The sequence below is a fragment of the Xiphophorus maculatus genome, chromosome 15, assembly GCF_002775205.1.
Source record: "Xiphophorus maculatus strain JP 163 A chromosome 15, X_maculatus-5.0-male, whole genome shotgun sequence".
Lineage (NCBI taxonomy): Eukaryota > Metazoa > Chordata > Actinopteri > Cyprinodontiformes > Poeciliidae > Xiphophorus > Xiphophorus maculatus.
Genome location: NC_036457.1, coordinates 14,817,639 through 14,832,145, shown reverse-complemented (window position 1 = coordinate 14,832,145; position 14,507 = coordinate 14,817,639). Strand labels below are relative to the sequence as shown.

General features: G+C 37.7%; 2 protein-coding genes across 3 annotated transcripts; both read right to left on the bottom strand.

Annotated features, from left to right (window-relative positions):
• Positions 1-2,039: 2,039 nt before the first annotated feature.
• Positions 2,040-6,286, bottom strand: fkbp6 (FK506 binding protein 6). Of its 2 annotated transcripts, XM_005808328.2 has the most exons (9): positions 6,090-6,286; positions 5,122-5,239; positions 4,933-5,022; positions 4,640-4,842; positions 3,665-3,784; positions 3,393-3,590; positions 3,083-3,192; positions 2,841-2,924; positions 2,040-2,221 (listed from the first exon to the last, which is right to left on the bottom strand). In XM_005808328.2, the coding sequence occupies exons 1-8, from the start codon at positions 6,144-6,146 to the stop codon at positions 2,846-2,848; spliced, it is 975 nt and encodes a 324-aa protein (XP_005808385.1). In that variant the 5' UTR covers positions 6,147-6,286; the 3' UTR covers positions 2,040-2,221; positions 2,841-2,845. The 2 variants fall into 2 exon arrangements, with proteins under 2 accessions (XP_005808385.1, XP_014327714.1); XM_014472228.2 differs by lacking the exon at positions 2,841-2,924.
• Positions 6,287-7,173: 887 nt separating this feature from the next.
• On the bottom strand, positions 7,174-12,341 carry tmem244 (transmembrane protein 244). Its single transcript, XM_005808329.3, has 6 exons — positions 12,178-12,341; positions 9,680-9,765; positions 9,481-9,557; positions 8,268-8,393; positions 8,006-8,050; positions 7,174-7,772 (listed from the first exon to the last, which is right to left on the bottom strand). Exons 1-6 carry the CDS (start codon positions 12,307-12,309, stop codon positions 7,675-7,677), a joined length of 564 nt encoding a protein of 187 aa, XP_005808386.2. The 5' UTR covers positions 12,310-12,341; the 3' UTR covers positions 7,174-7,674.
• Between the last annotated feature and the right edge of the window lie 2,166 nt (positions 12,342-14,507).

The window sequence follows — 14,507 nt, the reverse complement described above, 5'->3', positions numbered from 1 at the left end:
GGCCTGTTTGAATTGTCTGCTCCCCCCAAATGAAATGGCACCCTGGGCGGTGAGCCATATCACCCTAAACAAAACACTAGCCCTGTTGGCATCCCAACAGGATGAATACTTTGTATAAATTCATAAACTGAACATCTTCATCAAAAACTGTTTATTTTATTTATTAAGCAAAGACAGATTTTTATTTCTGCACAATTGTTAAATCAGTCTAGTTAAATGAAACCTCCGTTTATGAAGTCCAACCTCTATCTGCAACAACTAGAAACGTACTCGGTGGTGTGATACTGTACAACATGAGCACAGATGTGTGTTTAAAACTATTTTGCTGACCACTCTACCACCAACTACAACCAGAATCCTTCAATTTCTACAAAACAGGAAAAAAAACAAGATAGAGAGCAGCAAAAGCAAAAAGTGTACAGTAAAACTCAATTGGATATAATTATTTTTGTACGAAGAAACAAGATTTTGTGGATTAAGAATTAAATCATTTTAATCCTTGAGAACATTACTGACTACAAAAAAAAAAAAAGTCTGGGGAACAACACATGGGTCAGAGCCTTGGGACAGTGATGAAAGCCAGACTTGCATGTTCACACACTGGTTTGTACACAGAAGCCTTGAAACACAAACAAACAGCTTGGCTTAGACCTGCTTACCTAAAATGGAGGCACTCCGTGATCCTGGAGACCATTCTGTCCGTCTGTCTCGGAGTCCAATCGTCTGGGTTACAGGCCATGTTCTGGTAAATGGTGGTAAAACACTCACACAGAGACACTGTGGCAAGCGGATTAACCAGCAAGGTCAATCAGATTATTTTTTTTTCTGCTCCTCCCAGTCTCTGATCCTTTGTCACTCCAACTTCTTTGGTTCCAGTATTCCCAGTTGGCCCAGTAACTCCCATACCTTCTTAAAGATGTTATCAGCCTCGCTGAAAAGGTCACAATCATGCATTTGGTAAATAAGGAGGCATCAGGCTTACACTGTTTAAAAGATTGATGACTGCTGTCGAAATGAAATGATTCATCTTAATGAAATGTAAAATCAAAAGCAACAAAACTCCAGATCCCCTCTGTTGGCGTTTAAACTGAAGCAAAAATATTAGAGGTTTGCTGTGACTTGTGGCTCTGGTATACTCCTCAAATTTGTTGGTACGCAAAGAAACTTTGTGACAGTTTTAAACAAACTAAACAGCTCAAAGAGCTCCCCTTACTGACGATATGAGGACAATGAAAAGCCAAATGAAAAACTGAGGCTTCAGTTACATGTCTACAGCTACGTGGGACGACGGAGAATAGATGCAGACTGAGTCGGTCCAAACAAAGTCTCCCAGGTGTGTTTGCGACTCTTTTGAATAGGCTGCATTATTAAAGCAGGGTTTGTAAAATTCAACTCTCTTCCTTGTACTCAAGGTTTCCATTAATATTACATTTAAAAATGTCTGATTCTTCCAGATTTGGATAGACTTTTAGACTTTTCCAGGATTTTCATTTTCATACACCTGACATAAACACATTTAGGATTCATTACTTTCGAGTTCAAAACATTACGAAACATGAGATTTATCATTGTGAGGTATTTCACAGATTTTGGGGGGGGGGGCATCTGAACTAACTTTCAACACTTTTCAAAAAGTCTGTACAGGTTGAAAAATAATCTTACAATATATGTTATTCCAACCTTAGATCAGTCTGATTTCTTGTAGTGAAAAATCAAAAGTATTAATGCTTTGTATGGCACCCAGCCTGGACCCAGTTTCAGAACGGAAGGTAGTCAACTGTCTACATCCCCAAAAACAGCAACTCAAACACAGGAACAGTCCAGTTGAACATGACATTCTGATGCACCAAACTAAACATAAATAATCTGATATAAATATAATTCAGAATAAATATCCACCCCATCCCATAATTGTTTGGATTTTTTTTAATAACTCAAATTCCATACTTTACTCAGCATTTAAAGAACCGAAAAGAAAATCTGAGAAGTCAGGAAAAGTGCATTTTTTAAATTTTATTTAAATTAACCTCAGGAATGATTCAAGGTAATGCAAACGTCTGACTTTGGCAAGAAAGAAAACATGAGCATATATTACAAAGAACAGCAACCAAAAAGCAACAATCCTACTCATTAAGAAATGAATGAACAACGTGAGCAAAAACTACTTATACAGCTGGAAGAGGGGGACATGAACAACAAGCAAGCTGTTAAATCTTCACACCTGCAAAAGGGAATAAAAACATGATTTTAGTAAATTTCCTTAAAACACTCACAACACCTGTCATTTGTCAACAAGGGCTGGTTAATTTGTCCAAATTTTTTAGTCCAATGAGGTTTTGATACAGTGGAAACTGTGTGAGCTCCTTCTTCCCAAACTAAATTAGCAGGAAAAAACAAGAACCTTAGTAATTTCTCATAAAAGTTCATTTTTACACCTGAAATCATAATGTCAAGGCTTATGTTTCTCAGTTTCAAGATTTCTATAACTCGCCTCCAGTTTAATCAGTAAAATAAGACCCAAAAGCATACAACGTCTTCAATAACTTATTAAAAACAAAAGTGATGAAACTGAAACCAAGTTTTAAGAGTTCTCAGTATATATTACTGGAGCTCTCCAAGTCTTCTTTAGGCATATATTTACCTACAGCAAATGAAGTAGATCAGGTATTCAGTTACATTATTTGCAGTTTCAGTCGGTTAGAAAGACTTTTAACACAAAAACTAATCACAGTGAAGCCCTTCTTATGCAGTGTCTTGGAAAGGTATTCAAACCCAATCACGTTTTCCATATTTCTCATGATAAGTAGAAAGTCAAAAGGCTAATTACAGGGATTCCTCACCACAATCATTGCTCTGAGCTCCTCAGCTCCCTAAACATCTTGGAGTACATATCTTTTTCTTTATCCAAACCATCTTTATAAGCCCTAGGATGAAAACAAACAAACAAAAAGAAAAACTAAATACAGAAGCCCAATCAGAAATCAAAGATTTTAATTTCAAACCCAGCTTTCAGAGGTATATACGCTTACGACAAAAAAAAAAAAAAGTTCCTGAAAAACTCTAAGCAACAATATCGGCTTACAGTGCTACTTTCTTCAGGAGGTTGTTGATGTCACTGTCGAACGGCTTCTTCGACTGAGCTGCTATGAGGCAATCCTGAGCGCTCTCAAACTCCTGCAGCTCGTGGTAAGCCTGCGAGAAAAAATATAAACAAAATAACCAACGAATAAATCGCTGCACGCGCTGATCTGCTCTAAAGTTTACTCTTAACAGAAGCAACTGAGGAAGCAGATAAAAATCCAGGCTCTCTGCTTAACGGCAGATTTATCTCCCGCTTTCCAGACACTGCGAAGTTTTATCTCCAAGCTTCAAAAGCAAAGCTCCATCCTGACCTGTCCACAGCGGAACAGGGCCTTTGTGTTGGCTGAGTCGATCTCCAAGGCCTTTTTGCCATACTTTAGGGCTTTTTGGGGATTCTCCAGTCGGAGCTCGGCGAGCGAAAGGTTCATGTAGAGCGGAAGCAGAGCCACCTGGATCTTTTCCTTGTCCGGCTCATTTTGCGAGTCCCAATTTCTCAGGAGAATTATCGCCTGTTGGCAAACCAGAGCACATATGAACGAGGCACGGCTCTTCGCTATCAGACACCGACTGACTTTTACAGTACCTGTTTGTAGCGATCCTTGGCGTGGTCGTATCGGCTTTGATTGAAGAAGCGGTTGCCAAAGCTGCGAAGTGTGTTGATGACTTCAACAAGTGTGGATAGAGGAACGCTGCTCTGCTCCTCCTGGGGACAAAAGCAGGCAGATCCACGATTTGTTGTAAACTTGTTCTTGAAGTAACGGTCCTTGGATTTCTGTAACTCAACTAAAAATACTCTACAACGTTCCTGCAGCTCTTTAATGCCCCAAAATGCTATTCTTTTCTACATTTCCAAAGTTATCAGTTCTGATAACCCTTTCATGCATAGTGGTCACTACAGTGGACAGCTATCTAAAAGCCATTTTCTTGTGCTTCCTGTGGATTTTTATGTTATAAATGCACACAGACCACTGAAGTGGACACTAATGCATCATAAAATATACCATCAACTACTGGCCATCAGCTGCAAATGCAAGAAATTATTTTTGTTAAATACAATATGGCCGACAGACAAAAAAGCATGAGAACCGACCCGGTCCCTCCTTCTACTGTAGACGACTCTTGCAAGTAAAAAAAATATTGTGACATCAGATAACCCCTAAGGAACAATACTACTGATGTATTTTTCAAATAACAACTTTGTAATTGGACAAAAATATATAATTGATCACATAAAAATAAAAAATAAAATTATTTTTACAAAAAAAATTTCCTACCTTTTTTATGCCTTAAGAAAAAGATTTTAAAAAATGGAAAAAAAAATTCTGACACAAAGGATCATAATTCATGCATGAAAGGGATAAAATGGAGTGATAGACAACTATTGTGCAATAAGTTAGGGAATAAAGCCTGAAAACAGAATGCGTTGTTTTATTCCGTTTGCTTCCAAATCTCCCATGTTCATTAATCAAATTCCACACTTTTCCTGACTGTATGGAAGCCCCGCATTCAAGTGGGAAAACAAAGCCTTTATGCACAGAGTCCTTCAACGAAATCCCACCGAGCTCATTGCAATAAACTCATCCACTTGACCCGAGTCGAGGTAGTCCAGGACGTGAACCTCATACAGAATTGCAGCAGCAGCCGGGATGAAGGGCGGACAGCCCATTTCTCCGTACGCGTACTGCGGTTGGAGCAGGAACCGAGAGAACTCCCCTTTCTTCATGGTCAACAGCCCCAGCTCCAGTCCGGCTAGAGTCACATCTGCAAATTAGGATTTAGATAGAAAAAATTATCTTCTAATCAGACAAAGATGGAAAGTTACATTAAAAATAAAAAATAAATAAATCATACCCCTTCCCAGCTTCATCATTGGAGGGTACTGGAGGTGTGAGGTGCTTTCAAAAGGTTGATTAGAATACTCCAAGTAACCCGAGTAATACACTGGAAGAGGATACAACATGCTAAACACCAGCTGAGAAATAGAGCATGAATCCCATGTAAAGGTTTTAGATTGGTTTTTTTTTTTTGCATTGTAGCTACTTATTACTGAGGCGTTTTGAGGCACAGGTGGGCCCTCTCCAGGCTGGACCACCTCCTTCAGGATTCCTCCATCGCCCAAGATGTCATACATCCGCCGACTGAGCTGCTCGAAAGGACTCTATAAAATAGAGATAGATAGCTAGGACTATCAAAATAAAATTAACAAGTGTAAATGTTGGATTATTAAAAGGTTAGGGTAGAAATTCCTTCTGGTCCAGTACAAGCACCAGTATTTCAAAAGTAGCTTCCACATTACTATTAATTAAAAAAAAAGAAGAAAGTTTTACAAAATGTTTTGTTTTTTCAAAAACCTGTTTTGTGCCGTTTTATAGGTCCTGGATTCCTATTCGGTTCTAAATCCAAAAGTTGACGCTTACTGGGCCTGACTCAAAGCAATAAAACCTTTATTGAGACACGCCATGCATCAAGCGGTAGGCGCCATCAAAATTTATTCAGTAATTGTTCTGACTTTTATGATAAACTCAATCTATTATCAGCAAATTCCTTTAATGATTCCAATAAACACATATAAACATGAGGTCTCTGAGCTCTATTGGTTCAATTAGGGTCATATTTAATAAGAGTCAGCTGTTCCAAAACGAGAACCAAAATAAATGGGAATTAAAAATATATAATTGATATTATTTGAAGTGGTCCATATGCGAGACTCCAATTTATTGTAATGCTTAAATACAAAGGTTTCCACAATAATAAACAAGTTCGAAGTTGTTATGGGAACCGATTTAGTCTCCTCATGTAAAGAGGTTACAGATTAGCATCAAAGTTAAGTTTAGCAATCATCCGCTATATTTGCAGTGACGTATCAAGTCACTGCATACATTGAAATGTATCTACAACCACGTAGCTTAACGTAGTAATGTTAACACAAGGGGATATAAGTTAATTTTAATGTATTGGTTTATATGTGAGCTTTTAGAAATGCTAATTAGCCCAACATGTTGACTTACCAGCGTGCTCATCGTTAGCCGCCTCCCGATGCTCGGTACTAACCCGTTTCCTGACATTTAGCGTCTGATAATTAAAAAAAATTCCTACAACCGTCTTCAGAGTTGTCCAGACAGTATAAAAAATATTACTCGAGATGTAAAGAGGAGTAATATGTTTTCTTCTGTTTTTTTTCTGGCGTAAGCTAATTGGTTCAGCTGACTCCTTGCACGAGTAGGGCTGGTAAAACAACTTCCTGCTCAGTTTACTGACTAATCTTCTTAATGATTCAGGGTTTATGGAAATATTTTATATCAAGTTGTCACTTTGCACTCTGCGTCTCAAGTTAACAGCATACTCAAAATACTATTTTAACAAATTGAGATTAAATTACCATTTTTTTTCCCCAAATTATGTTTCCTTAACCTGTTGAAAAGTTCACAACATATCATGATGACCCAAAATGGTCATGCAATAAATACAGAAACTGCGGGGAACCAAGGCTGGACAGAAGGAACGAAGCAAAATGGACCCATAGATGGAGAAACAATTGGTTGGACCTTATGTGGATGATGAATTTCTAATGATTGGTAAACTTACATCTGTCTAATTCTTCAGTTTTATCGCCAATTTTATAACTATTTGTTCTTCCTTAGTGTAGTCATTTTAATGTGTGTGTCTCTTATGGTTTTATGCCTGTAAAGTATTTTTGTTTTACACTTGGCTGTAAGAAAGACGCAGTAGAAGTACTTTGAATTCAACGACTAATTCCAGCTTAATGATTTGAGCTATGTTAATTATCATTGTAAAGCACTAAGCTAAAAGGTTAGAATTTGGACATACATTTATTTTTGTCTGTCTGCATCAGTTTATTAGAATTAAATTGTGCATACAGCACCTCTGGTGCTCATACCACTCGTGGTAATCCTAAAACAAGTTCTATAACGTATGCAGCCATTGAATCATTGTATGAATCATTTCTCTTGCCCACTTTTCAAAATGAGAAAGACAAGAGAACACACTACTAGAACATGATAAACTTTTCATAATGCTGCTGAACGCAGTCATTTTTAAACACAAAGAAATTGAACTATAAAACATTCTGACTCATTGCCACATAACAGATTTTATTGCCCACGTCTTTCTTTATGTACACCTGATATTTTATTACAAAATGTAAGTCTGCTATGAGTTATATTCCTAAGTACAATGATGTCAGAAATATACATTAGCAAATAATTGTCAATAGATTTATATAACCGTACAAATGTTTCAGCTATAAAATATTACCTGGTTTTGTCAAAGTTGGCTTATTGAAAGATGTTTGAAAATAAACAATACAAAATAATACCTTTAATGAGTAAAAAAGTGGCGTTCAATAGGCAAAGTGAAGCCATTTTAACAGTTCGGAGCAGCCTACTGCCTAATCCATGTTATGAAGTACAAACAATATACATGTACGTTTTCTTTTATGTTCTTATCCGAAAGGCTTTACTTTGCTACACCATTATAAACATGGATTAAACAGTGAAACAGAAAGAGAACTGACTGGCACACTTCTGACCTGGGATTACCCATTAAGCCAGTTAAAAGCTTTCCTTGTTTTTATTAGAAGTTCTGCAGTTCAGCAGGATAGACAAAGTTGTTCCTGAAGAGTTTGTAGGCCAGGAGCTGCCCTCCGAATATCATCATGACCAGGCCAGAACCTGCAGAGAGATGGAAGGAGATAAATGGCAGAAGGCGACCAATAAAGAGGGAGCTAGAAAGGTCAGCAGCAGATGAATTTGGAGGTGTGTTGGATGAGTCAGGGGAAAATGTCATATCTTCCTCAGACAGAGAGACAGCGATAGAGAGATTTTTTTGTGTGTGCTGTCCAAAGTGGATCGAGAAACTGATAAGAAGGCAGAAGCTGACATGAATAGGAAAATAAAGTCCTTACCCAGAGCGATCCACCAATGCTCGGCAGAAGGGAAATCTGACATCACTGCAAAAACGCATCAAGATAATGGGTTTGAAAATGACAAACAAATATCAAAACTATTACATTATAACTGTCGTATCCTAGTGCAATTTCTTAATTATTTTTTTTAACTCTTTGTGTGTGTATCTCTGCTAATGACAGCTGCTTATATAATCAGGTCTGCAATCCTATCAGTTGTCCTGGCCTACTCATCCACTTGTGTGCGCACGTGTGTGTTTACCTGCTACAGTCATCCCAACGTGCAGCAGCGTGACAGTTATTGCATAATCCCAGACCCACTCCTCCACAATCCACGCGAACACCAGCCCTCCTAAAACATAAGTCACTTCTGTGGAAATGACCCCAACTGGAAGGAAGAAATATTTTACTTAATTACACAAAAATTTCGTTCGACATTTTCTTGTCATGCCATTACAGAATGGAAACGGATCTCTGTGTCTTTAACTGACCCTAAAAGGTCTTCAATGTATTGTTTTTTAATTCAATGTCTGCCAAATATGCAAATGTTTTCTACTTCTTGGACTGTTGAAGTGTGTGGATGTATTTTAGCAGCAATTATAGAAACTGCTCTTGCTGGCTATCCATGCAAAATATAGCATCAATCTTTAGCAACCTCAACACTGGAAGGGACTTATCATTAATTTTTCATATCAAATATGAGTGGTGCTTTCTTTGATGATCTGCACTTAAAACTATTTCTGTTTAAATGGTTCTTAGTTAAAGACATACACTTACCAGAGCGCTATTAGCCTTTAAAACTGCTCTAATGTTTGGTAGCATTGATGTAGCAAATTGTCGGAAACATCTGAGAATTTGAAATAAAAACATCACACAATATACTGAAATAAAAACATCACACAATTCCTGCAGATTTGTTGGCTGTACATCTATCTAAGTTGCCATTCCCATTCGACCTCATCCCAAACAAGGACTGGATGAAGAAAACCCATTGACATGCTCTAAAACCAAGATGGAGACGATTTGCGGCGCGTTGCGTTACGTTTTCGGAAGCAGCCATTAGAACATTGCCGTTCTCCTCTGACCTATGACATCAATAAGACATTTTTATCCACACAACAGCCTGCTGTCTGGATTTTCTTTCTTTTTCATACCATTTTTTAAAAACCTAGCAGCTGGTTATGCTTAAAATCCCAGTTGATCAACAATGTCTGGCATAATTAGCCATGCTACATTGAAATTTACTTAAACCTCCTTTCTTTTCCATTACTTCAGCCTGTCGTCTTTATGACATCAAAAAGCACTGAGTTGCTGCCAAGTGATTGACAGTGTTGCTATTTGTGTTCTAACAGCTGTTTCTAATAAATTTGCGGCTATGATATTTTGTCAAGCATGAGTGGTAGGAGAATTGGAAGTAACACACTTCTCTAAATACTCATGTGTTATCTATTGTTGAATCCACAACTGCAACTCACCCAAGTATTTGGGGTTCTGCCATGATGGTTGTGTCGTGTAGTCAAATGGCGTTAACAAGCTGTTGATCTCGTGAACCCTAAAGAAATGACAAGAGAACATCGTAAAGCGTGTCCAGTTTGTTTAGAAGAACTTTGTCTGTTCCTTTTCAACCTGGCCTTTTTTCCATTGGCATCACCATTTGTATGTGAGTGTGTGTACCTGAAGAGTCCAATGCAAAGACTGACCACAATGTAGTAGAGAGAGTAGAAGCACACCATGCACATTAGCAGATTCTGCAGAACAACCTGCGAAGAGAGAAGGCAGTGAGAGCGATGGTGACCTATCTGGTAGTGTCATATTGAGTAAAAATGTAATAAATACAAGGTTTCCCCCAGAAATCTTGCTAAGCCCAGTGGTTGGGTGCTAGGGCAGTCGTTCTTCCAGCGCCCCGTCGTATTTTTTTAGTTAAAAAATGTTTAAAGTTGACAGGAAATATGAAAATGTCACTTGATAATTATGTGTTATTGAAAGATTGGAAGATTAATACCTGAACACAAACAATAAAGTCTTAAAACATGCAAACATTTTAAAAATTCTTAAGTAAATAAGCAAAGCTTAGCCTGGTGGGGGCACAAGTAAAGCCTGATGGCCCGCCAGGCTTATAAAACACTGGGGGAAACCCTGGAAATGTCTTCCTGAAAAACTATTTATTGGGTTTAGAGGTACAATAAAGCTGAATTTAACTCTATATACCATTGTCTTCTGTACTAAGCGTAACTAACAAGCAAATAAAAGAAGCCAAACATCAAATCTGCCTTATATAAACAATGATTTGACATATTTAATACTTAATCCATATACACCCAATGTCTTATGTATGCCCCAAGCTGACAGAAAATGTATGCACCTCCTTTTCCCCTATCCTAAGTGACCTAGAAAACATACACTCCTGACAGGAGACAGTCAATGTCCAGCTAAATCCTGCTTTCATAGATGGCTGCCTTCAGCCCTAACAGGAAATGAGCTACATGACTCCCCGGGAGCAGAGATAAAAGCCCTTTTCTCATGGCTGACATTTCAGGTGGCTAAACACAGGTGTAACTAATTATTTTATTAATGAGCTCCATTCCACTCGGGTGGTTCGGTGCCAGGCCTCTCTGGCTTATCGGCGCACCTTGATGGAATGGGGGTCACCGGTAATCTTATTAGTTACACTTGTGATTTCCTGCTGGGACAAGTCAAATGTCTACTGTGATGCAGGGTGAACAGAGTAGACCTTACAGTTTTCTAGGTCAAATATAGCCATCTATCACTTATTAATTGTATTGTAGGGTCTGATATTTTTACTTTTACATTTAAAGCCTTGTATTATATTTATTTTATTAAGAATAACATTTGTATGAAAACATAAAACCATGTACAGATTAAGACAATTAAATATAAACAAAGAAACTGCACAAGATAATTGTTGTGTTTATCGCTAATTGGTGACAATTAGCATGTTTAAGTTAATAGAAATTGAGCACCTTGGATTAAAATAAATTGTGTTTAGAGGATTATAGGGGAATGTGTAAGACACCTACAGCAGGTAAATAAAAATGTCACTATATAACCTGCTTAAAACATGCATTTTTCAAAGCACGAACACAACTCGCCAAACTCTGGAGCTGTGTTTGTCAAGCTGGCTGGTCAAATTTAGACGTCAAAATTAAATGCAAGCTTTTTCTGCTCCCATTCTGAAAAATGGGAGCTGAACTTGTTCAGGCCCAGTTTTAGCCAAAACAAACACACTCAAAGTTAGTTTGCCTCGCTTAGTCTGTCATTTTTCACTGTTCATTCACATTTAGTTGTAGCTTAGACAGAAGATAATGCAAAATGGTCAACTGGTGTAGGTGCCAACAGGTAGCTGAAAGCAGGCAGCATTTCCAGAAAAATCTCACCTAACCTAAAAATAAGTTTACATTTGCAGTACTAATTATTTGTTTAATTCCTCTGCATGATGCTAGTATAGCAGACTGACGATTTCAGTTTGAACATCTTTGCTGTTATTTCATTTTTTAGACTATAGTAAGCACACCACTGTTCAAAGGTTTAAGAGTTGAAAGAAATAAACTGCATAAGGCAAAAGTGAATGCTGTCCCAAATTGACTCTGGTTTTAACAGCTACAAATGTGTGGGTGTTTGTAAAACCACGAAATGCTAATGCCTTCAGACAGCTAAACACCTTTGGCTAACTCTTTGTTTTGTTTGTCTGCCATCTCAATAATAGACTTTGCAGCTTTTCTTTAAAAAAAAAAACTGACCTAGGAACAAAATTTTCAGATAAAATTCTAACGTTCTTCCAAGTTATATCGACAGAATCCTTCATAAAACCTATCCATTATTGGATGTTTGAAAAACATTGCATCATACACTCTTTTGCTGTTTGCTACAGTCTACAAGTATAATGAGGATTAACTTCTGCAATTAAAGTTAACAAAATGGAATTACCTAATACATGCAAGGGTAATATGCATTAAAAGTTAATTTAAACACAACTAAAACAATAATCGTTGGCTAAAACCAATGTTTACCATCAATAGTATCGATACAAATGTCCACAGAGTCCTCTCAAACCAACATTGAAACTATGATAACATTTTATTTGTGAATAAGTAACTTTTTCTTCAATCCTCCATTTTTATATAGCTCTCTGTTATATGGTTTTCTATCCTTACCCAGGTGTCGCTGGGTGTAGTCTTGAGGAAGAAGGGCCCATGGCGTTTTATGAGTGTGACTCCACAGCAACGACAGCAGTAGTCCAACAACATGAATGTTTGCCGGTCTAAATGAGTAAAAGTAGCCTTCATGTGTGTTTATGAGTCCCTGAGAGCATCTTGTAGGGAAGCAAGGAAGGCGGGATTGGATGAAATGAGATTACTGCTAAGAAGTTGGAGTAAATCCCACATGGGATAAGACACACAATGCTTGTGTGGACAAATACTCATAACCCACAATTAGGTAGTTGGCTTCAATGCTTTGTTTCACATGTGCAATGGCACACAAACTTCAGTTTGATCCTCAACAGGAGTCAGACATTTAAATAATTTAAAGAGAATAAAATAAGACAACTTATGCCATGCATGACAGTCAAACATTTGCCTTAAATATAATTTACAAGTGGAATTTGGTACAATTTGGCTTTATTTTGATGTCTGATAATGTCTGCAAGCTTGAAAGCTCCTGATCTGAACATTAAATCAACGATAAGCAACATGAACACTAGATGGCAGGATAGCCTGCGAACCTTTAGAAAACTCCATCCAGTGGAATAAACACAAGAACAATTCATTTCAAGACTCACATATGCACAGTTTTGACGACTATAGATGGAATTTGGATCATAAAGAAAGCTACGTAGATTTTATTACCATTATTTGTCCAGATTAAAGCTGAAAAGTGTGAAGCGACGAAAAGTGATTTCTCAACACAGAAACCATAGTGACCAATATAAATATGAACACTGCCGTTTTCTTTTGCCCCCCGTCCCCTCCGGAAATAGCCAAAAGAAACTTAACCGTTTGACGTCATAACATGCGTACGTAAAGCAAATGCACGTGCTCCTTTGTGTGGGTTTGGGGTTCACTCGGCTGCCACGGTAACCTGCATCATTGTATCCATGGTGACGGCAGAGCAGAGGAAAAGGAAGAGGGGGTTCCATGAGGAGTAAGGTAGGCGTCATAGTCGAGCATCCCTCTGTGTGTACACACTGTGTGAACCGTGCCATATTTTATTGCTCTGCGGCTGACGAGGAGCGACTCATGCTAATCTTTATCTTATTCCTCTGCATCATTCTGGATATTGTCAAAATGCCAGACGGCATTGATGTGGTTTTATCCTGAGAGGCATGTGTTTTAGGTATTTTCTGTAATAGCAATAAAAAAAATAAAAAAAACAAGCAGTGAAAAAGCAGCAGCTACAATAGCAGACTGATAATTACATACCTGGATCAAGATTTAAAAAAACAATACTCTGGATTTGTTGGACAAAATAAAAAACAATCACTTAGAAATTTTGCTGTTCCCCACCTTTCATGCAAATTTATGCCAGCAAATCCACTAACGGAATAATTAGACTGCACATATGTGGTGCCATAAAGTTTACCAGATTTTTTTCTTTGCAGGAAAAAAAAAGATATCTCTGGACTTCTTAACACTATCAGACTAGTTTTTAAGAGAGACAGACTCAAAAAGAGCTAGTAGAGCGCTCTAAAGATGAAATAAAAAAAAACATAAAACCACTAAAGCTTAGTAATTAACACATTCTTTTATAGTCACCAATCAGCTGCAACATTGAAAGCTACAACAGGTAAAGTGGATGTGAGGCAGCTGGAAGTAAATAAGCTGAAAAAGATAACCTTGAAGTTTCGGAAGCAAGAAAATTGTAAAAGTGTGATCTCTGTTTAGATCTTTTCCAAGCTGTAAAAATTTGAGGAGGTATTTGCCTGATTCATCACTTAAAAATCCGAAAAATAAATCACACAGTAAATCTGGAGGCCTGCAGTTTAAAAAAGGGGACTGATAGAGACAGGTAAACGGGAGTCTCTATTTACAGAAGAAGGGAGTTTAAGCAATAAGTTTTCCATCTGCAGAGACAGGGACGTCTTTCTCCCAGATTGGATTTATTTTAAGGTTTGTAAAAAGTAAAGCATCAGGAGAGGAAGAGATACTCTGGGGAACATTAAGGCTCATTGACCCACTGTAAATGTCAATGAGGGGCGTCTAAGGGGTAGAGGTGCTTTAATTAAACTACTGGGTGCACACTAACAGAGAGAAATGCATTAGTCAATATGACCCTTGTGCATCTCTCTTCGGTTTCCCATGTTCTCATTTCAATATTCTAAAATCCAAAAACGACCATTCAGAACAACACTTTGTTCAAATTATTTCCCCCTGTGTTTCTCTGGTGTCTTTTCTTCACTTATCACTCCTCGATTAAGTAACACTTTTTCCTTTTAATTGTTCCACTGAACACTCCCATCCACAGCTGCACACAATAAGTGCAACAG

What these genes read in the sequence shown, in the direction of transcription:
- fkbp6 (XM_014472228.2), bottom strand. Translation starts at nt 6,146, where the DNA reads ATGTCAGGAAACGGGTTAGTACCGAGCATCGGGAGGCGGCTAACGATG. An exon ending in GGCTAACGATGAGCACGCTG is followed by an intron (nt 5,240 to 6,089) that starts GTAAGTCAACAT and finishes TCTATTTTATAG; the next exon opens with AGTCCTTTCGAGCAGCTCAG. An exon ending in CTCCTGAAGAAAGTAGCACT is followed by an intron (nt 2,222 to 3,082) that starts GTAAGCCGATAT and finishes TCCCTTTTGCAG; the next exon opens with GTGTGAAGATTTAACAGCTT.
- tmem244 (XM_005808329.3), bottom strand. Translation starts at nt 12,309, where the DNA reads ATGAAGGCTACTTTTACTCATTTAGACCGGCAAACATTCATGTTGTTG. An exon ending in GCAGAACCCCAAATACTTGG is followed by an intron (nt 8,394 to 9,480) that starts GTGAGTTGCAGT and finishes TCTTCCTTCCAG; the next exon opens with TTGGGGTCATTTCCACAGAA. An exon ending in GCATTGGTGGATCGCTCTGG is followed by an intron (nt 7,773 to 8,005) that starts GTAAGGACTTTA and finishes ATCTCTCTGCAG; the next exon opens with GTTCTGGCCTGGTCATGATG.